General features: G+C 46.0%; 1 protein-coding gene across 2 annotated transcripts in view; it reads right to left on the bottom strand.

Moving 5' to 3' along the window:
• The window catches only part of LOC136843740 (uncharacterized), a 474,729-nt gene that overhangs the window by 269,957 nt on the left and 182,715 nt on the right, over positions 1 to 22,057 (bottom strand). Inside the window, exon 5 of one of the 2 annotated variants that reach the window (XM_067112392.1) lies at positions 1,111 to 1,384. In XM_067112392.1, the coding sequence (XP_066968493.1) occupies positions 1,214 to 1,384 (171 nt within the window). In that variant the 3' untranslated portion in view covers positions 1,111 to 1,213. The remainder of the gene's footprint in view (positions 1 to 1,110; positions 1,385 to 22,057) is intronic. The other variant, XM_067112393.1, reaches the window with a different exon arrangement.

Raw genomic sequence — 22,057 nt, 5'->3', positions numbered from 1 at the left:
GGTTGCATACTAAACTTCAGGCAATGACAAAATAAATGAGCCAAAAATGAACTCTTAATCTTAAAAACTAAGCGTGCTGGTGATTTTTTGAAAAACTTTTTTTCCACTTCGGCTTAACTCACCGAACGCCGCCAGCATACGGGAGACGTTTTTGTAAATAGAGGCTCGGCGTTTAAGGGTTAAGTTAGCGATACAGCACATGGAAAAATTTCCTTTGCCAGTCTCCTGCCTCCCACCACCACCTTCCATACCCCATGAGACACTTGCTAGCCCACTCATCTCACTGCTCCACCTCAACCAGCATCTTTGTGTTATCTTCAAGGTAAAGTCCAATTAATAAAACCAGTTTATTTCTTTACATTCTCTTCTATTATGTATTATCATTTTTTATACATATTTGTTATTATGAAGTGCATTCTTCTTATTCAAAAAGATATTAAAATAAATTGGTGTGTTTTTGCGGGGCTAGAATGGATTAACAGTATTTCCAATAATTTTGACGGGGAAATTCAGTTTGATCTATGAGCAAATTGAGTTATGAGCTCGGTCATGGAACAAACGAAACTCGTATGTCAAGGTACCACTGTACACTACCTATCAACTGTTCCTACAGGGTCTGCTTCTCCCCATGCAACTACTTTAACTGCATCATGCATTCCAATCTTAACAAACTTCCCTCAAAAAATCCTCTCATCAAGCAAGGTCTTAGCATGAATCTTTCAAACCTCCGTGTACAGACCATCCAGTGCTACCCTAAGATCATTAAATGACAGCCTTCATTGCTGATATTCAGAAGCCCAGGTGGGTATTACAAAGGGATTGGTGACTCCTTGAAAGACACACAAATTTCAAGATCAATGTCTCACCTCTTATCAATTTCAAATTAATACTGGCTGGCATTTGAGTAAGGAACAGTGGAGATTACTCACGGGTAGCAGTATTGCAATTCATGTTAACATTCCCCTCCTGGAATACTCAGTGGTTTTTACTGACTCTTTGTTGGAGATCAAGACCCTTGGTCTCCCTGTCCTGCAATTCTTATTTGGAAGATGCACTGGTATGTTACTAAAATTCTATAGTGCCAATCAACAACAACAACTTGTAATCTACTAGTTAAATATTCAATATTACTCTTGAACCTTTGGTTTATTGAAGGAATAGATAGCATAACAAAAATATAAAATGAGAAAATATGAAGTAAAACATTTCTAAGTTAGTAAACAAGATAAATAAAAACTATTACTGTACTTACTTTCACATAGTCACTAACATAGCTATTAATGACATCAGGAACATCATTATATGATTTCAACTGTAATCTTGCCACTTGATATGCAAACCTCATAAAACACTGTTGCTCTTCATAGACCCGATTCTGAAGTCTCTGTAAATATCCAAGAAATGTTTTATTAAACAATAATAACATTCTTATTGAAAATAAATGACTCTACATTACACAATTTCTTGTTTAGATGGATGCTTCGAGATTTTACATAGTCTGATAATCATATATATACCCTTTACCAAAGTAGACCAATTTGTATACTTTGAAATTTATGTACTTTTCCAACACATTTTGTGTTTGCCCATATAAACCATATTGTATGGCATCCCACTACTTCCTCTGAGCAGCTTTGCTTCAAGTAGACATATAATTCCAATGTTTTGCATTCAAGGCTGGTGATTTATTGCTGCCATTATGTTGTTGTTTGTAATTAAGTTTTATCATTCTTGATTATTGGGGATTTCTAGTTAACTGAGTTTTACAAATCCCTGGTTTTCTTCAGTAATTGTTATGTGATTCTTTAAAAATTAAATTTAGTCTTTTTTACTTCAATATTTTGTATCAACTATTTATCACTGATCAGTATGGGCACTTAGTATTGCTACAAATTTCCCAAGCTTCCCTTAGTGCTTTTTAGGCAACTTCAATTCTAGTGTAAGCAGTTGGTTTTATGTAACTGCTCTTGCCAGCTTTATTATACTGTAGTAACTACCACTGTTTCTCCGTTTCTGTTCTCAGCTTTTGTTAAATGTTAATTAACCTGTAACATACATTTCCATAAGAAACTTTGTTCATTTGTAATTGCTCATTCTTCTTTGGTAGTGAAGTACATTTTTTATTCATCATGGGAATACAGAGAGATTTGCAGTTCCTTTATCTCATCCTCTGATAAAGCCCTAAGTACCTGTGTGGAAGCATGAGAATCTTGTAGCTCTTACATGTCACCCTTAGATATGGACCTTTTTATGTTCTGCACTTCATTTACTGTATTATTATTATTATTATTATTATATTATTATTATTATTATTATTATTATTATTATTATTATTATTATTATTATTATTATTATTATTATTATTATTATCATTATTTTAGAAAAGGACTCTCAAACAAACTTCATTGAACAGTATGGCCATTTGGAGGCAGTTGAGTTTGTACAGTATTGTGGTTTCTCAATCTTTCAAATGAGTTTCTGTGTAACTGCAGGTAAATCACACGGCAGCTATCCAAAGTTCATTTATTCCTTGATGTTTTGGTAGAGCTTTCTACCGTTTTTCAAAAGGCTAATAAACCCAAGTGTACAACTATGCCATATTTATATACACAAGTGGGCAATTTTTGATTGGTTGTCAAAGTACTGGAGGAGGGAGGGTGGGCGCCCCATCCTATTGGCTGGAAATGTTATGGCTCATCAGGGAGAGTCTGGCTAACCAACATATGTGCTGATTGGCTAGCAGCAGGTCCCAGTTCTGATCATAGGACATGCTGCCTGAAGTAGCAGGCAACTGAATTGTTATTCCAAGGGTGTGCCTTACTGTTCATCTGGTAATGATAAGGAGAAGAAGAGTTTCCTGGGTTACGTTCCACAATAGTTTCCATCAGAGGATGGCGAGGGCCTCCTTACATCAGGGGTGACGATGGTCGTTGTCACCATCTAGGATTTTCACGCTCCATACAATCTGCTGGCATTAGGGGGCACTGCAGTGTTCCCTCATGTAGCGTAGGTATACTGCCCCTTCGTGTAGGTGAACAGCCCTCTTGAAGAATCAAATCATAGTCATACCAACGTACAAATGGCAGCATCCATTCTGAGGACACTCCTCTCCTATTCATGGGATTATCGCTAGTGACGGGGCTCCTCCTCATGAGGTACTGGGCAGTATTTTGATCCTTGTAGTATATTGTAAGGTTGTCTTTTTTGTCTGCATCAGTGGTTTTACACAGGTGCCAATAATGTTCTTCAGGGCTGCCTCGTCTTTCTTACACTTGGAGTTCATGTAGTCCCTGTAGAAGAGTGTAATGGTCCTCTTACTCTTGTGGGGGGCATGGTTCTCCTGACAATACAACCTGTCAATGGCATTTCTCAACACCCTGGCAGGCAAGAATATCTGTTATCCTCTAGGGTTTCCATATTGTGTTCGAACTCAACGGAAGTGTATTCCAAGAACAGCAGTGTGTGAGGAGATGACAAACATAGGCGTTCATGAGGATTTAAATTTTTCTGGGTATTTACTACAATAAGGCAGAGCCCAATTTTGGTGGGCTTATGGTGGACATGCATGTGAAAGCCTTGAGCAGTGCTGGCGACACAGATGTCCAAAAAAGGTAATGGTGCCATCCACACTTCTCTCACACTCGAAGAGGAGAACCAATTCCTCTTCAAAGGTGTGTCTGTGTGTCTCCAGTTCATCTTTGGCAGTGACATTGACAAAGATGTCATTGATGGTGTCACTGACGTACCGTAAGTATGCAGCTGGTCTGGGGATCCTATTGAAGACACACTGCTCAACAACCCCTACATAAAAGTTGGCGAACAGAACACCAAGAGGAGAACCCACGGCTATTCCGTAGATCTGCTTCCACATTTGCCCTTATTGATCAATGAATGGGGCCTTCTTAGTGCAGACCTCAAGCAGGAGCTGTATGGATGCCTACAGAATGTTCAACGTTGGGGTAGGGTCATCTCTGCAGACCCCTTCAAGGATCATCTGATTCATTTCATCTACGGGCACACTGGTGAAAGGCATCCCTATGGCCCTTGCTTGAGATCTGCACTAAGGAGGCCCCATTGATTGATCAATGAGGGAAAACGTAGAAGCAGATGGTCACAGTAGCCACGGGTTCTCTTATTGGTGTGTTGTTTGTCAACTTTTATATGGGGAGTTGTCGAGCACAGTGTATCCAGTAGGATCCACAGACAAGCTATATATGTCTGGTACATCAATGACACCTTCATCAATGTCATCAATGAAAATGAACTGGAGACACTCAGGCACACCTTTGAAGAGGAATTGGTTCTCCGCTTCATGTGTGAAAGAAGTGTGGATGGCCCCATTCCTTTTTCACGACATCCGTGGTGCCAGCACTAATCAAGGCTTTCGCACACAGGTCGACCCTAAGCCTACCGACATCGGACTCTGCCTCAATGACAACAGTGAATGCCCCGAAAAATTAAAATCCTCGGTCATGAAAGCCTACATTCATTATGCCTTCTCACACTGTTCTTGGAATACCACCTCCAAACAACTCGAACACATCACCCAAACCCTGGTGGATACCGGATAAGGCAGTCCCCGGTTTATGATGGGTCCGGCTTATGACACTCTGAGGTTACGATGCTTTTCAAATATATTCATCAGAAATTATTTCCCGGTTTACGATGCATGTTCTGGGGTTACGACGCTTTGTATGCCAGTCTGACGGAAGAAATATGGCTCCAAAACAGCAGAATAATAAAAATTTGGGGGGTGTTTTTGATGAAAAACTCAATAAAAATGCAGTTTACAACATTTTCAATACACCCAAAGCATTAAAATGTAAGGTTTTCTTAGGATTTTTTATGATTTTCAACGATTTTTCAGTTTATGACGATTTTCGGTTTACGACGTGGCATAAAAACGGAACCCCCGTCATAAACAGGGGACTGCCTGTATTCTTACAGTCAGGTTGCGAGGGTGACAAGATATGCAGTTGATATGTGGTATCGTGTGGTATCGTCAGGAGAACCATGGCCCCCGTGAGAGTGGGAGGACCATCAGACTCTTCTACAGGAGTTACATAAACACCAAATACAGTACAGGTATTCCCCTACTTACAATGGGGTTAGGTTCCAAAAAACCCATCGTTTGTTGAAAAAATCGTAACTCGAATATGGCCTAGCCTACACTAGGCTAATCAGTACCATCTATACATATATGGTAGCCTAGCCTACACTACACAGTATACTTTATACATATATGGTATAGTAATTATTAGTGTCAGCTAATTCTGCAGGTTCAATGCAGACTGACATGATAAGTCAGTATAAAGAGAAATTGAATAACAAACAAGGCCTAGCCTGCACTTTCGTATATCATACATTATACTGTATTCTATTTTCACATAACACCGCTTGTATTATACAAACATCAAAATAACGAATGTGCATCTTTTCCATGGATCTTTTAAAAAGTTATGCTTTACTACACTGTATCCAATCGTAAATATTCTTATACTGCTTTTGCATTATAAATTCCGATCATAGTGATTAAATGTTTTGGTTTCAGAATCGATCACGCGGTCTTTATTTCGATGCATTTAACTCGGTTAAGAGGGCATTTCTTGCTTCTAGTTAGCGTAAATGAATCTCTAGATACTTTATTTATAAGGGACATACGTATTTTTCGTTATACGAAGTGTTTTTATGTCGAAATATAACTTAAATATGTCTCTTCGTTATGAAATTATTTTAGCCATTTTTTTCGTTAGTAGATGACGCGTTGGCGGCTGGCCCTTTGTTTTGTGTAAAAAAAAATCAAGATTCCGTTCGCTATTTTCTCTGATTTCATCATCATACCACGAGCTTTTTCGTATGTATCTTTTATCGGCGTGAAAACAGCAGTAATATGTGTTCTTTCATGTCCAGTAGTTTTGATTAAAATACTTTCCAATTTTATTTCTGCGGTCGAAGTTTCATCCATGTTGCCAATGTACGATAATTTATAGTCATTAGCAGCTTGAACATTCTTTTCTCAGCGTCAGCTACAACTTGCAGCTTAATTTTTCTGCAGCAGTATATTTCCTTGCCGATCTTTTCTCCAAAGCGGATAAGGGTAGTGTAAAAACATATCAGTACTTAACGTCATTTTTAACATAACTCGATAATTGTTTAACCGCACGATGGTTGAAATACAAGCAAAACAGTTGTTATCCGATTCGGTTATTAGCAAAACAACAGAGTCTCGTTCGTTGTTTATGGCTGTCGATTTTCGCAAGAGTATAAGGTTACTAACAATGCTTTTATTATTCCCTTACCTTTTAACTAGATGGAATAAAGAGATGGAGAAAAAGAAGTTGGTCTTTTCTTGCTGCCTGATTCTCTCTCGGCAATTGTAGTGTACGCTGTTGCTTGTGCCCGCTCGAAATTTTTAAAAATATTTTCTAAATATTGTCATACCGGTATTAATTGCTAACTCCATCGTAAACTCGAATTATCGTAAGATCAATTATCGCCACTCGTGCACTACCTGTATTTACAAACGCACAAAAATTGCAAACGAACACTGACCTATTTTAACTTCCGACACAACGAGGCAAGTGAGGTCAGCTCATTGAATTAATGTGTGTACTATTCCAACTCATCAGCCCAGCGTATCATACAATCGCTTTACAGTTATGCCGTTGTTGCTACGCCAATCCTTGTGAGAATTAAAATATGATATTTTGATAAAATAAAGTTTGTTCCTTACTTACCTGGCAGATATATATATATGGCTGTGATGCTCGAAGGACCAGGCAGAAATTCAAAAACTTACGGCTGCATGAATGGGGCCGGGTAGTTCATTTTATTCCCGCGCTGGAGGAAATGATTATCGAAGATCATTCCATTTTCTATTCAGTTTTCTGAAACTAGAGCTACTGTCTCTGAGGAGGAGGTGGTGCTATGATTATATATATCTGCCAGGTAATTATACGGGCAGCTTTATTTTATCACTCAAAAATATCATTTTATTCCATGACACTTACCTGACAGATATATATATAGCTGAATCCCACCATTGGAAGTGGAAGAGACGAATAAGTTTAGGAAACAACAAAACTATGTAGCGATTGGCCTTCCAGTTCCTTACCTGTGGCATTTGCAAATCTTCGTGATTACTGTCACCAAGCCTGCTTCTGCTTTACTGAAAACTCCAGCGAGGTAGAAGACCTATAGAGCTGGTGAGTCTAGATGATCTGTCAGCAGAGGCGAGACCGTGTGACTAGACCATATGACCTTACTATGAGGAATGTGACAAACTAGCTAACCACCTGACCAAGCCTGGTTACGTTAAAAGATTAACGCAAACTGGGACTGGGGCGACCACCGCTGGTGGAGACCCAACGACCATAAAAACAACACAAAAAATATTAAACACACCAAAACAAGAAGCTAAGGAGAGAGGATAGAGTAGCTTTCTGAGCTGCAAGATACGTATTTCACTTTAGAAAGCGTAAGGCTAGCTGGCACAGCAATTCTACTCATAGGGCGTCTTCCACTTCTGTGAGATATTGAGAAGCCAGACCAATTGCTTGCGCAAAAGTCAGCACCCAGAGATGTCATTGAGAGACTGGTTTTCTGGAGGCCTGAGAGCAATGGCTCTCATAGTGAGCCTTAACCTTCAGTTCTCAAGTCTTAGTCTAGCACACTGGATGGGCGTCTGTAGTGGTGCCACGTGAAAGAAAAGCGTAGGGCATTTTCGGAGGGTAACTCCAGGCCTCTTAACGGAGCACAGAAGTTGCTAGAAGGACCTCACAATTCTGGGTCCTCTGCAAATAAAATTTTAGACCTGACAGGACACTAGAGTTTCTCTCTCAGGTTTCTTGTCCAGTGATGTCCCGTCCAAGCCCTTAATTTGAAGGACCTGCGGCCAAAGGGGGTAGAGCGGGTTCTCATTCTTAGCAAGAAAAATAGGGCTCAGAGAGAACAGGCAGCATCAGGGCCTCTGAAACCTATAATCTTGCGCTGGAAAAGCAGTTCCACTAACTCTCTTACTTCCGTCGCCAGAGCAGTTAGGAAAACAAGCTTTTCTTTGTTACATCTCTGAAGGAAGCTTAGAATTTAAAGGTTCCAAACCTCTTGAAGCATCAGGAATTTTAGAACTATATCTAAATTCCATGAAGTAACAAGGGGAGGGCTGCAGCAGGCGTCTCAAAGACCTAAGAGATCGCGAGTCTTTATTGTCCACGATAAGTTCCAGGCCTCTATGCCTGAAGACCGTTGAGCAACCTCTCCTATAGCCTTTGATGTTGGGACTGCCAGGTTCAAATCCTTCTCCAGCAGATATAAAGAAGTCTGCTATCTGGGAAAGAGGTAGTAGTGGAGGAAATTCCCTTAATTTACCACCTCCTGAAAATAATCCACTTGGACTGGTACTGCACTGGAAGAGCTCTCCTGGCGTTAGCGATAGCCTTAACCACTGGTCTAGAAAAACACTCTCGCTCTGAAGCAACTTCTCGATAGTCTGTATGCGGTTGAACTTCAGGCGGAAGGTTTCCCAATGTGCCTCTCCAGTGGGGTTGTTTGAAAGATCTGTTCTCAGCGTTTTGCGGATAGTCTACTACGAAGAGAGACACGGCCTCTGAACCATTCTGTGAAGACTTAAAAAGGCGAAGGTCAAAATATTCCGTCCCTTCTGAGATACAAACTTTCTGTGACTTCCCCAGAATCTTGAATGGGGAAGGCGTGCAGATCTAAGACCTTTCCAGTCCCAGAAAACGTCTATTGCAAGAGGCTCGGGTCGAGAACAGGAGAGCAGTAAAGGCAGCCTTGTGGTCGCGGAAGTCGCGGCGTCCACTAGGGGATGCAAGATTTCAAAGATCTGGCCGCTGCGTTCCAGGTCCATTCTGTAGGCAGCAGCTGATGTTGTCGAGCTGAGAAGGTGAAGCGCGAACATTCGACCCTGCAACAAAAGCAGGTGAAGCGTCACCTGGGTGAGAATGTACTTTAAGCAGGATCTCATGAGTCAGGAACAGGGCAGAGATGAAGTACCTCCTGTTGCATTTCTTGAGAGTGCATGGGGCCGTGGTCTTAGCGGAGTTGACTTTGAATGCAGACCTGCAGTCCTGGAAGAACTGAAGGCCAGGAAGATAGCTTTCAGTTCCTTTGAGATTTATGTGCCAGGACACCTGTTCCCCTTCAGGTGCCTGACCTTCCTCCCCAGTGTTATCCCCTTCCCGGCATGGGCGTGGGAAAACAACACTGAGTCGGAATACTGAAGATAGAGAACCCTCCCTGCCAACTTTACAGGATCGAGCCACCCACCGAAGATGGTCGCCGCGGAGAGATCCTGAGAACTCGTCTCGTCCTCCTTGTTCTTCCAGTTGTCTGCAAGAAAGAACTGAGGTCTGAGATACAACCTCCCCAGAAACAAACTTCTCCAGTGATGAAATGGTCCCCAGCAGACTCATCCATTCCCTCACCGAGCATGTTTCTTTCCCCAGGAAGGCCGAAACTTTTACTAAGCAGTGCTGCTGACGGTCCTGGGATGGAAAGGCTCGAAAACCCGCTGAATCATCCGAATCCCCAGATAAAGAATGGACTGAGAGGATCAGATGAGACTTCTCTAAATTGCAAGTCCCAGGGACCGTCCAGTTCCAAAGTCGGTCTGATCCTCCGAACACCTTTGTTTAGGCGTGGCTCTGATGAGCCAGTCGTCTGAATGAAGCGATATCCTTACTCGGCAGATGAAGCCACCGAACAGCAGTTCTCATCAAGGACTGTGAAAACCATGAGGCTGGCTGAACCCGAGCAGAGAAACAAAAGATTGTTACCTCTTTTCCCTTCAGGACGACCTCAAAAACTTTCGATTGAGGATGAATGGGGACACGAAATCACAGTCCTGAAGGTGAGAGAAAACCATCTGTCATACAAATTACTTGGTCAGGTGATAACTGCGACTGAAACGTCTTGGCTGAACTTCTCACCAGCGACAAAGTTGTTCGTCTGCTGGCGTCCCAGGACTGGTCTCCCACCTGACTGTTTGGAACCAGGAAGGGGCGGTTTGTAAAAAACCTGGAGACTCCAGATCAGGACTCGCTCTAACCTGCTCTCTTCTGAATCATATCTTTAGCAGATCCTAAAAGGATCTGTTGCTTTCAGTGTAAGAAGCGTGACAGATCTGAGAGTAGGGAGACAGGGGTTTGAGAGCGGATCTGCTTTTTGATCATTGAGGACCAGGAATCCGCCCCTCTTACCTTGGAAACTTCAAAAACAGGAGAAGCCCACAAGCTCTACTGGGTGTCTGGAGGTGAGAGAAAAGTCACTTCTTGCCCCCTTTGGGAGAAGGGCTCCGCCTCTGGAGAGACCTCTTCCTCATGAAAAGGTCTGGGGAAGTCTCACAGACTTCTGTCTCTTGAGAGGGAGGTCCTCGCTGCGAGAAAGGCGTAGAAGGACACTAGGGCGCCTGGAAGGGAGATTGAAACAAAAGTCCTGAGTAACCTTCTCATAGCACTTAAGGCTGGGCGAATCATGACAAGCGGCTGGGGAAGAGGAATGGCTAGAAAGAGGGCAAAAGCCAACTCCAGCCCTCTGAACAGGAGAAAACTGACTTGGCAGCCCAGAGAGTGCAGCCTAAGCCCTCTTCTTTAGAAGGTTGTGCAAATAAAGCCAGTTCATCAAGCACATGCATCCTAATGGCCCTTGTCATGCCCGACAGTACATGGACAGCTCCCCAGAGAAATAGAGTCGGACTGCAGTCCACTTAAGTCCAAGGCCCCAAGCACCAGTCAGAAAGTTAAAAACCTCCATCGGCTTGAAGGCCTTTTCAGATGGTGGTGGTTCAGAAAGAGTCCAAGACACACCTTAGCTGAAAGAGACCTCCTTAGCGCATCACAGGGCTCATAAAAATCACCTTGAAGGAAGGAACTCTAAGGCCAATTTCCTCCACGTCTCTCTACCACATACCAGCTTTCCGCACAATCCCTGAGCGGGAGGGAAGGCGAGAAGGAGAAGACTCATCAGACCCTATCTTTGCATCCATGCATTGACCCTCTTGAGCTTTTTCTTGTAGTGAAGTCTTCATTGTGGAGCTTAGTTGATTTCCTCACCTTGAAGAAGCTAACTCTGCGAAGGAGGGGAAAGCGGGCGAAGCCAGAAACATCGGAAAAGCTCCTTAGCGCCTGCTTAAATCTGTAATGGGAGAAAACCGAAGAGGGCTCTTGTTCAGCGAAGTCGGCTCCCCTGAGACAAATCCGCCTCTTCGACAGGAAGCGACAGGAGAGTCTTCCGGGGCTGAAAACAAAGACCTTACGGGTCCATCGGCCGGGACCTCTTCTGAAATGGGAAGAGCAGCAGAAAATTCAGAACAACTCGTACAGGAAGCGTCCTGCGAGAAGCGTCCTGATGGCGTCCCTGAGGAGCGTCTGTGGCGTCCTGGCGGCGTCTGATGGCGATCCCTGGCGGCGTCCTGCTTGAGAAAACGGCGGGCGTCCTGGCGTCCTGTCTTACAGCTGCGGCGTCCTGGCGAGAGTCCCGGCGGGCGAGCCGCCGAGCTTCTTGACGAGAGTCCTGGGAAGCATCATGCGGGGATCGGGAAGCAGAAGCGTCCTGGTGGCGTCTGCCCGAGCGTCAAGCGAGGCGGCGGAGGAGAGGCAGAAGGCGTCTTGGCGCAAGCTCTTACTAGCAACGGCCGAGGCTGCAGAGGGCGTCCTGATCAGCCAGCGAGTCACGGCGGGGCGAGGCTGATGATCCGCAGAACGTGAGGTGACTACGAGGAAGCACGCCGGGAGAGAGACAAGGCAGAGAGAGAAGGAGAGGGGCCTCTTGAATGTAACTGGCAGCGGCTCAAATCCTTGCAGCGCCACGAGTTGCTTCTCCTTAGCAGCGAGAAGCTAACTGCCGCTGCATATCTGGGGATAAGGCGCTTGAAGGAGAGAAGCCCTCTCAGGAGAAAGGAGCTGCTCTATAAAGAAGAAGAGAGGGGGAAAGGCGTCCACTCCTCCCTTTCTACCAAGAAAGCGACAAGGCTCTCTTCTTGATGCGGCTGGGACGTTCAGCAACGTCCTCCTCAAATCCTGGTCCCCTCTTCTGCGGCCCGGCAAATCTGCGGCCAGTCGGGAAGAAGAGTCCAGGCACGAAGAGGAGCGTCCTCTTCAGCAACGGCTCCTCTTGAAGGACGAGAGTCCCAACGAGAGCGTGACCCCTTAGGAGTGGAGAGGGCATACCGGACCAGCAATCCTTAAGGATCGTGCGCGACCACGATCATGGCAACCTGGGAGAGCGTCAACAAGGCCTGCGAGAGGGGCGCCAGGTCGGTGGGGGGTCCCGTAGCACTCTTGCGACACCGACATGCCCCATTCCCTAAGTCCTGGGATTCGGCCCAGGTCTGGGCCTGGGGCATTGCCTGGCGGTCACGCCCTCCACAACACTGGGATCACCACGCATTTTGTTTGCTACAGCAGACTCCAGAGTCTGAATGGAGTTCAAAATCTGCATAAAGAACATTTACCTTCCATGAGCGCCAATCACAAGTTAGAAAGCGACTCTACAGGGAAAGGAGCGTGTAGGGTTAACAGGGAGATAAATTAATGCCTGACCCACCTACAGGCACACTCCTGGAGGAAGGCCTCCTTACTACGATCAACGCTCTGGCTTGCGAGCGTAAGAATCATCGCCTTCCAATCAGAATCAGGCAGCGATTCACCCCACTCCTTGCAGCGATCATCCAACATACAGACATGCCCTCTACATCTCCTTACGCCACTGTGTGAGGTCTACCGAAGCTTTTGATGGCCTCGCACACTCCTGAACAACACACACCTGAAACAAGCAGAGCCTAGATCAGGTATCGTTCAAGGAAAGGCTAGAAGCAAATCAAAACAGTCCAAAGAAGCGTATGCCCCTGTCCACAAAGCAAAGTCCAAATGCCAAAGAACCCGATCAGGTACCAGTAAGAAAAGTTTACGAATCCAACGGCGGAGGTATTGGCAACAGGTGTTGACAATACCAGCGACAGAAAGAAAAATCTGGATGATAGGAATGGTTCCTGATACCACGCCTCCCAGCGGGCGGAATGAGTATAACCACCTGGCCATCTACGTGTGCCGTAAGTTTTGAATTTCTCATCGGTCCCTTCCGGAGGAAAATACAGCTATATATATATCGTAAAGGTAAGTGTCATAGACAACGATATTTCAAAAATATTTAACTAAGTATAAAGTATTGGTACTAACCCCCATCATTAAGCATGAATTATAAATAAATTGATTATCGTAACTTTCTGACACTATAAGAAAACAAGGCAGCCCTGAAGAAATATCATCGGCACCAGTGTAAAACCCACTGATACCAAACAAAAAAGAGATTGACTTCCCGATCTACACCAAGAGGTGGAAGACTGCCACAGAGAGCAGCTACATCACTGTTAACAATCTCATGAAGAGGAGAGGAATGGTTAACCACATATTATTGCCTGAAAGGATGCCTTGATTCTGTGCATCTGCTTATGACTCGACTCAAAGGATCACCTTTGCCTACAAGAAGTGGCAGTATATACTGACACTGTATGTGAATTTGCTGCTGGCCTCTACAACACCAGCAGATCATAAAAAGATTGCACACAAATCCTCATCATTCTCCAATTGAAACTGTTGCCGACAGTGTCAGGAGACCAGAGAGGAACCTTCTTCTCCTATCACTGTCAGAACAGCAGGCACCTCAAGGATAACAATTCAGCAGCAAGCTGCTTCCGGGCAGTGTGACTTATGACCCAGAACTCCACTGGGACCTGTTGCCAGCCAATCAATGACCATGTTAGTCAGCCAGACTTTTGAACGAATCCTTCACTCCTACCAACATAAGCCCCTCCAACTCCAACCAACCCATCAAAAATTACCAAAAAATTCTAACAAAGCTATTATATGTAGCCAGTATAAATATGGCATAGATTACCCCTGGCTACATTTGCCTTGGTGTATAAATTACTAAAAATTCAAAGGAATAAATGAACTTTGGACCAGCTGCTGTGGTTATGGAGGCTGCTACAAGAAACTCATTCAACAGACTGAGAAACTACAATCTAAACTGTAGCATCCAGCGGCCATGCCAGATCATAGACTGTACCAGTGATACCAGGCACATCGGATACTGGAAGCCCTGCAGATACTCCAGCCATGCATCCTTCCTGGATGCAGCCAGGAGCATTTCTGCTCCCCACTCAAATAGATGTACCCCAAATGCAACTCACAGGGCGCACCTGCTGAGACAAGCCCCACAGGACCACGGCACCACCAATAGAAGATACCCCAAAAGAAAGGAATTAGTAAGGAAAACACAAGTAGAGAAAGCACCTGCAGAAGACAAGAAGCTTCTGAAGGCAGGCACCTCTACAGGGAAGATGCCCCTGCAGGTAGGACCATAAGAGAAGCCCCATTGCCAATGCTGCCTGAACAGAGCTTCCCTGGCCTTTCAGGCAAATCAGCCAATGGGAGGCCAGCATTCAGAACACTAAACTGACCCTATTTTTCATTGACGCCCAAAAAAAATTACCTTATTTTTCATTGGCTCATAAACAATCAGCCAATCAGAGGCCCAGCTCAGACATAAATGTGGTACTGTGACCCCATTCTGAACACCAGGCAGCCGTTTTCATTGGTTTCCCTCACGAGTCAACAATCCAGTACCCAGAATAAAGCTGACATCGTACACAAAAGGAGTCCATTCCAACACAGACTCTCACTTCAACTGGACTATCAGAAGATGTTCATAGGAGAACAAAATCAGAGAAAACCAGAAATGGCAGCGGAAGCAGAGAGGGTGGGACACTTATCTTCAACCTTCCAAGAAGGAAGAGGACACCATCAGAAGAATAGAAAAGGAGTATTTTAAACTGAACAGCATTGCAGCAGCAATCAGATTTAATAAAACATATTATTATTATGTTTTTTACTCAACGATCCTATTCGACTGGGTGGTATTTATAATTAATGAGGTTGCAGTTGCATACACATATTCAGAGTCCATCACTTTTCTCATTGTGCACTGTTTCATATAAACTCTTCTACATGATCCTGGAGCTAAAATTCAGCACCTAGTTTTCCAGGTTCCTTTTAGGATCACAGGGATGGTACTGAGTGTTCCATATGATTATAAATTTTTAATTTCCACTGGCATGACTCCATGTCCACTCTTACTTTGATTTCAGATCTTAATCGCCTCAATTTTCTCTTTCTTTCCTCATCTACTCTGAGCCTTCCATGGTATTTACAACATCAATAGTGGTACTTTCTTCTTGGTTTTGTTAATCAACGTCATGTCTGGTCTGTGGCACATATATCACCCTATCTGTTCTGATACCATGATCCCAGAGGATCTTTCCCAGATTGTTTTCTCACTCCCCTCATGCTGGTGTTCATACCACTTGTGCACTGCTGACTAGCTGGTGTTTCTTGCACACAGGCTCAGATGAGGCTTTTGCTACTAAGCATGCACTCTTTGTACTGGTTCTGTACAGAAGTGCAGACATTCACTTGCTATGTGGTCCCTGGTCTCATCTCTCATAGCCCACGCACTTCCACCATATGGGTGAGATATTATTTCCATCTATTGTTCTTTGGACATATCTGGTTCTTCGAGACCAATCTTATACCGTTGTGCATTCCTTCACATGTTTGTCTTGGGATTTCTCCCCTCTGTAGCATTACCATGTTTCATTGGTAGCCAGATTCTTTGTCTGTCTCATGTACTGTCCATACATTGGTTTCTTGTGCCATTTCCTCTGTTCTGTTTTCATTCTCCTCTCTCTGTATATTTCTGGGTCTTGTCTATTTTATCAGTCCTTCTTCCCATGCACTCCTTAGCCCTTGTCTTCACTGGTTCTCAGATATTTGCCCCAGAACATATCTATCTGCGCTGTTGGCGTGATCCTCTATGTGTGGCTCCTCTCTCTTCCTTTTTATTGACTACGTATAGTCTCTGTCTTTATTTATATAGGTGTAGTTCTTTGTGTATTGTCATGTGTTTCTGGTTTTCTGGTCTATGCCTTTTGAGTTCAGCCTTCATAGAGTCCTTCTCCTGCTGTATCTGATTACTGGTACTGCCCATGTGTTTAACTTCGTCATGTTTCAGTGTTGAGTTTTGACTTGAGTGCTCGCCTTAGATCTGTGCACTTATATTCTTTCCCTGATCATGTCCTTCATCTCTTGGTGTTTATATCTCTCCTTCCTATTATTCCCAGGTATTTGTATCCTGTTTCATCTATGTATGATGCTGTTCCCATCAGCCAGCTTTCATCATCATCATCGTCATTATGCATCTAGATGACACATTTGTGAGTCCAGCCAGTGTCAGCCGGTGAAATTCCATTATACTTTGAATTTCTAGGTATGAAATGCTACATATACCAGAAAAGAGCTTTCAGGAAAGCTGGGGTTACACTACCCCCAGATGACGTCTTCTCCAAGGAAGGCCCGGTATACTGAAGGTGAGTGAAGGGGATCACTACCACGAGTCTTACTCGAAAGATATCTCCCTGTTAAAACCCCCAGAAGAGTGGTGAGCCGTTACAGCCCCCGCACACAGGCGCCCGCCAGCTCAATGACTTACCGCATCACCTACCTCATTCCATTTCTGCGGCGTGATACATGCCATTCTTTTTGTGTGCTGCGTGCCTTTTGGATATTTTCCATCTTTAATCATGTCATGAGCAGCTTTACTGTCTCCAAGTTAAGTACCATCTTATTGCAGGTTTTGTTTCCATATGTGGCTGGTCTCGGTCTTTTCACAGTGCCAGGGGGCTTTGGCTGGCCATGCAGCGTCCTCCGCCAGCCATGGGCCCTTGAGGGCGGCCATGGGTCTCTTTTCTGTTGGGGTTGTCTCCCTTGTGGATATATGATATTTATTGCCCATGGTTCTCCTCCTGGCGGGTTTCCTGGGTGGCCCTCCCTTTTTGAGTATTACATGTTGTTGGCCTGACGGCTAATTTAGGGTGATACCCCGTTCAGGTCCCAAGCCTGGAGTTTCCTTGTTATTACTTAGTCTACATTGGGCTATTTGTATTATTTTCTTGCTTGATGATGGTGCTCCATTTGTTTTATTCATTGTTTACCTCCTCGGGAGTAGCGGCAGCCTCAGATCTAACCACAGCTTCCCGAGGTAGGCTACGCGCCATTTGAGCACATTTTTAACATTCTGTGTTTGTGTGTGATGGTTTACATTTAGTGGGTCTGAGCTGGTTTGCTTCCTTCCTCACATGGCGTGAAGGGATCCATCAGATTGGGAGTTTTGGTTGCTGTTTCCTCCGGGGTCTCGTTTTTGGGGGTGGCAGAGTGAGACACCAGTTCTCTTCCTTCCTTCGAGAGATAGGTTCTTTGGGCCCGATGTCTCCTCTCGCTAAGTCGCCTTCTTGTCCCCTCTTCTCATTGGTTGGTTCTCGGCACAAAATTTCTCTCTGTTTACCTTCCTCTCCCACTTCAGCCTCCTTCCGTTATCCTGGCCTACACTGGGTTAGGTCTTTTATTGTTGAAGCTTTGCCTAGTCAGGGTCCAGACATTGAGCTGGTCTGCATCCCTCCCCTAATAGTAGGCCACCCTCCTAAGTTTCATTATACTCTGGGAGTAATTGTGTGTGTGCGGATGTGGATGTTCCCCTGTCTCCTGTTTTTCCATTCGTAACCTACCACTCCTCCCCCACCCTACCCTCCCCCCTCCCCTCCCCAGCCTGCCCGCCTCAAATGCGGGTGACGTTGAATGGCGTTTTCCTCAGGTTGAGGACTCCCCCACCTGGTGAAGTTCAATCCCCTCCCATATAGTCCCTAACGTCGCTGTGTTGGGTATTGGTGAGTTCGTTTACTGCACTTGTCTCGGCTCAAAACGAGTTCGAACACTCTCTCACACACTTCTTTTCTCCCCGTCAGGTTTCTTAGTTGGGTTATTTACACTTGTCAAGCATATTTATATATCATACGAACATCTTGCCCACCTTGTTTTTCACTGGCGGGAGGAATATATGAGGAAGCGGATCACTCCGGTCTCCGAGGTAGTTTATCCCTTTTACCATCACTTATTTTATTTTTATTGTTTATGTATATACATATTTAGATAAGTGTAATTTATCTATGAGTAAGACTCCCTCCTTTTATTTGTTGCTCGTGGGTCCGGTTCTATAGCCGGGGCTTCGCCGTTGATTTTACTGGCAACCCTTGCGGTGAGTTCCTGTTGTCTCATACCTTTCATTCACGCTTGGCGGGGTATTCCAGGAGTCTGGAAGTTTTACCTTCCTCTGTGTAATTTGGGCTTATTATTTCTGGATTTTTACCAAAGTTTCTCCTCACGGGCATTCGGTTATGGCTGAAACCGGCCTTGCGGCACCGTTAACGATGGCGGTTCATGTACTTTGCTGCCACAGACTGTTACGCTGTGAGGGCGGTGCACGCTTCGCTGCCCAGCAACCATATGGACCGCGTAGTGGCCACAGACCGCTGGTTTATGCGGGCCTTCGGCGACCTAGTAGTCTAGCACCAGTTGGCTTCGCGCACGCCATGTGTCATGGCGTCAGAACGGTCGGTGAGTGACAGTTTTCTTCGTGTTAGCTCCTCATTTGAATACTGTTTATGGTTCTCGAACTATTCTTTCGTTCTGCCCAATTGTTGGTTTTCTTACATGCGGACGAGTCCTCAAGAAGTCTGCTGCCGGAGATCCCTCGGCGCAGGTGGCTGGGTTTGGAAGAGCGTAGTCGGGGAAGCCCTATGTCCTCAGCCTTAAGTTGAAGACACCTTTTACCGAGCGCTTTGGTGTGACACCAGTACTGAAGATCTTACCACCATCATCCAGCAGATCCGGGATCGACAGCCACCCCAAGTAGACATTCTTTACGCGAGAGTTGGAGCGTCACTAACTGAACTTGGACCTGGAACCAATGAATACAGAACAGGACCAGGTGTTAGTAACAAGGTAAGTGAGTTGTGAGGCGGGCCTTTGACTCCCCAGCTTCTTCTGTCCTCTTTGCAGGTTTGTGAGTCTTCCTCCTTGGGTGATAGAGCTCCATCAGCCATCCCCAAGTTGAGGTGAGACTTCATGGAAGCGAAGAGCTATAAGTCCCTCAGTCTTCCAGAAAGCCTGCCCTTTCCCCGTCAAGGCTAAGGTCTCGCACCTGCCCAGCCTCCAGAACAGAGTCTGGATTTCCTCGGCAGAGCGCGGGGCGGGGGCATCGAGACAAGCCCTCCCTCACCAGCCTGCCTTTTGACGTTTGGCGGCGGGCTTTGTGAACCAGCTCTTTCAACCGGTTCGGCGGAGGAGTCGACTCAAAATTTACTAAGATTTCAGAAAGTTGGCCAGCCATGACAACATACTGAGCGAGAATGGCACAAAGCCACCCACGCAGCCGAACCTGAGTATGTGGTCTGTCCCGGCGAACCTCCCTCCTTTTGGCGTCGGGAACGCCAGCGTTTCGCCCTCGGGCCGCCAGCATGAAGGCAACAACGGTGAAGTCTTCAGCGCCGAGGCGGTTGGAGGAGACTAGAGTTCTTTCCTGCGATCTCGCGCCCCTATCCCGGGCGCCGTTAGGCTGGCGGAGGAAGCATGGGTTCGTTCAGGTAAAGGTTCTAGGGAGACTGTGATGTCTAGGGACCAGAAGCTCGTCGCTCTCCTCGCACTCTGGCCCAGTGGCAGGCGGGACATCTGAAGTTAGCGCCTTTCAAGGGCAGCTTTACCATGTTAGCCTGGGTGACAACACCACCCCTGTTTGAAACAAAGTACGCTCTGGCTCTGACTCAGGCGGAAGTACTTTGGCAGTCACCACAGCTGAAACAGACTCCACATCCCTGGTATTCCACGGAGGAGGTGGCGAGGTTCTGGTGGATGCCATCCACTTTCACTGTTGGGAAGTTGGGCGTATTTTGTGCTTCCTCCCAGTTCGAAAGTGAGCAGCTCCCACAAGCTGCGAGATCACTGCTAAAGCGAGTTTGATACCCGGACCAGCGCCCGGTCCTGAACTCCGATCTGCCTCTGAGAGAAACCACTGCGAAGTGCAAGCTGGCAAGGCCATTCTTCCAGGTTTGCTGAGTCCCTGCTCGCGGGTTTTCAGTCTGACCTGGCTGACTTCATCGCCCGCAGACTAGGAATGCAGGAAGTTTATTTTGCTGATGCCATCCGTCACGAGCCTAACAAACTCGTGAAGAGCTCGTCTGAGGGGCTAACCTCTTCCCGGAAGAAGGGTTACAGTGTCACTTAGTGAGGCTACTAGGGCCAGCCAGAGTCCTGCGCTCTCGCTGGGGTATTTCTGCCTGAGCGTGGACCACAGAATCTGGCGGCCCCAGGCGAGGAGGGAGGCAAGCGATTCCAGGAGGCATAGAGACCCCACCATCAGGCGGTGAGTCAAATCGTCCCGGTCTCGGCAGTGGCTGACCACCCTCCACCTCAAAGGGCCATCCCCAACAATATGTGCTGGTTCAACCAGCTCATTCACTGCTGCGCCCTCGTTGTGTTGTCGCCAACATACAACCCCTACCTATGAAGGGCAGTGGATTCTTTCCACGGCTAATAGGGAAGCGCAAGAGGAAAGAGGCAGAACCCCCTTATAAAGGGGAAATCAATTACCACCCCAAGAGGTAAGCCTGGGCGTATTAGAGAAACAAACTTGCTCCCTCCACTGAGAACACACAGGTAGGTGGTCATGTGTTAGTTCAGGGACCAATGGACCTTCAGCCTTGTTTGCTTGACCCAATGACCAAGGGTCTAGGATGGAGCTGGATCAAGGACCCTGCCTCCTCTGACCAGGTTTTACAGCCACCTCTTCAATCCTGCAGGATGCAGTAGTAAGTGCTCAACAAACAAGCAATAAAGAAAGTAGGAGGCTTTCGAGTTTCCAGAGCGGAATTTATTCACTGTTCAAAAAGACTCAGTCAGCAAGAGAGTGATCCTGGATCGCAAGTCTAAATCTCTACCGTCGACAAATTTAGTGCCGCGGTAGCTCGAAATGCGGACTCTGCTTCGCGTGGAGCCGTCCGCCACCTCTGTCGATCTTTCAGGCGGCATTATCACGTCCGGTTCTTGGCGAACTTCTCTCCGTTCCTCGGTTTCCAGACTGCGAGAGTCAAGTACTCCTTCGAGGTCATACGCCGGTCAAACAATGCAGCAGGATATTTGCCAAGCTGGCGGTTGCGGTAGTTCAACAACTCCGGTCGAGGATATCCTAACCAGCGTACCTGAGCGATTGGATAATTTGGGCACCTAACAGTTCTAGGTAATAGAAGGCTCGTCCATGGTCATCAACCCATAGGTGGGTGGGTTTCCAGCTGAACAGAGAAGTCACCGCACGACTCCGAGTCGGTTTCAGTGGCTGGGTCTCAGTAGGATCTGTCCTCTCACCGTTCTCCTCCGCCTCCCAAGAGAGAATGGCATGTCTCTCACCAGAAAATTTCTGAAAAACCAATCAACTTTGTGATCCCGAAAAGAGATCCTTGGGTCTCTTCAGTTGCCCTCCCAGTAGCGGACCTGCTATTAAAGCAAAATTAAAAGACATAACAGGTGTGGTAGTCGAGGCAATGTCAGCTCAGAGACAAGGTCTCACCTCTATCCCTCGAATCTTAAAAGTGAGACTGCGACCTTGGGCCACAGTCAGAGGCCTGTCAAGACATTTCGCTGTTCCCCCGGCACTGGTTGTTCACAGGAGGCTTCCTAAGCGGCTGGGAGGATATTCTCCAAAACAAAAATTACAGGAAACGTGGTCCACTATGTTTCATAGTTCCATATAAACGCCCTGGGAAGCTGCTGGCGGTTTTCTAACTCTAAGAAAATCCGCCCCCAACCAGTTCATATCAGGATGGTATTGGACAGCGCAGTGGTAGTTCATTGCATCAACCAGGGCGGCTCCAAATCCGTCGAGATAAACCAGGTAATGGTTGCTACCACTCTTCTCCCCTGGCGAACAAAGCACTAGCTGGCATCTGTCATTGCACCACCTGGCGGGTGCGGAGCGTGTGCAGATTCCTCCCAGGAGCTGCTCCGTTGGAGGCGGGGTGGTCCCTGGCGAGAGAATCACTTTCAGTGGATTACGCCAGGTTCGGTCTCCAAGTGGATCTGTTGACGGAGTGGCAAGC

This window comes from Macrobrachium rosenbergii, chromosome 12, assembly GCF_040412425.1.
Source record: "Macrobrachium rosenbergii isolate ZJJX-2024 chromosome 12, ASM4041242v1, whole genome shotgun sequence".
In the NCBI taxonomy this organism is placed as follows: domain Eukaryota; kingdom Metazoa; phylum Arthropoda; class Malacostraca; order Decapoda; family Palaemonidae; genus Macrobrachium; species Macrobrachium rosenbergii.
The sequence above is the reverse complement of the archived record's forward strand: the minus strand, read 5'-3'. Positions and strand labels throughout refer to the sequence as shown.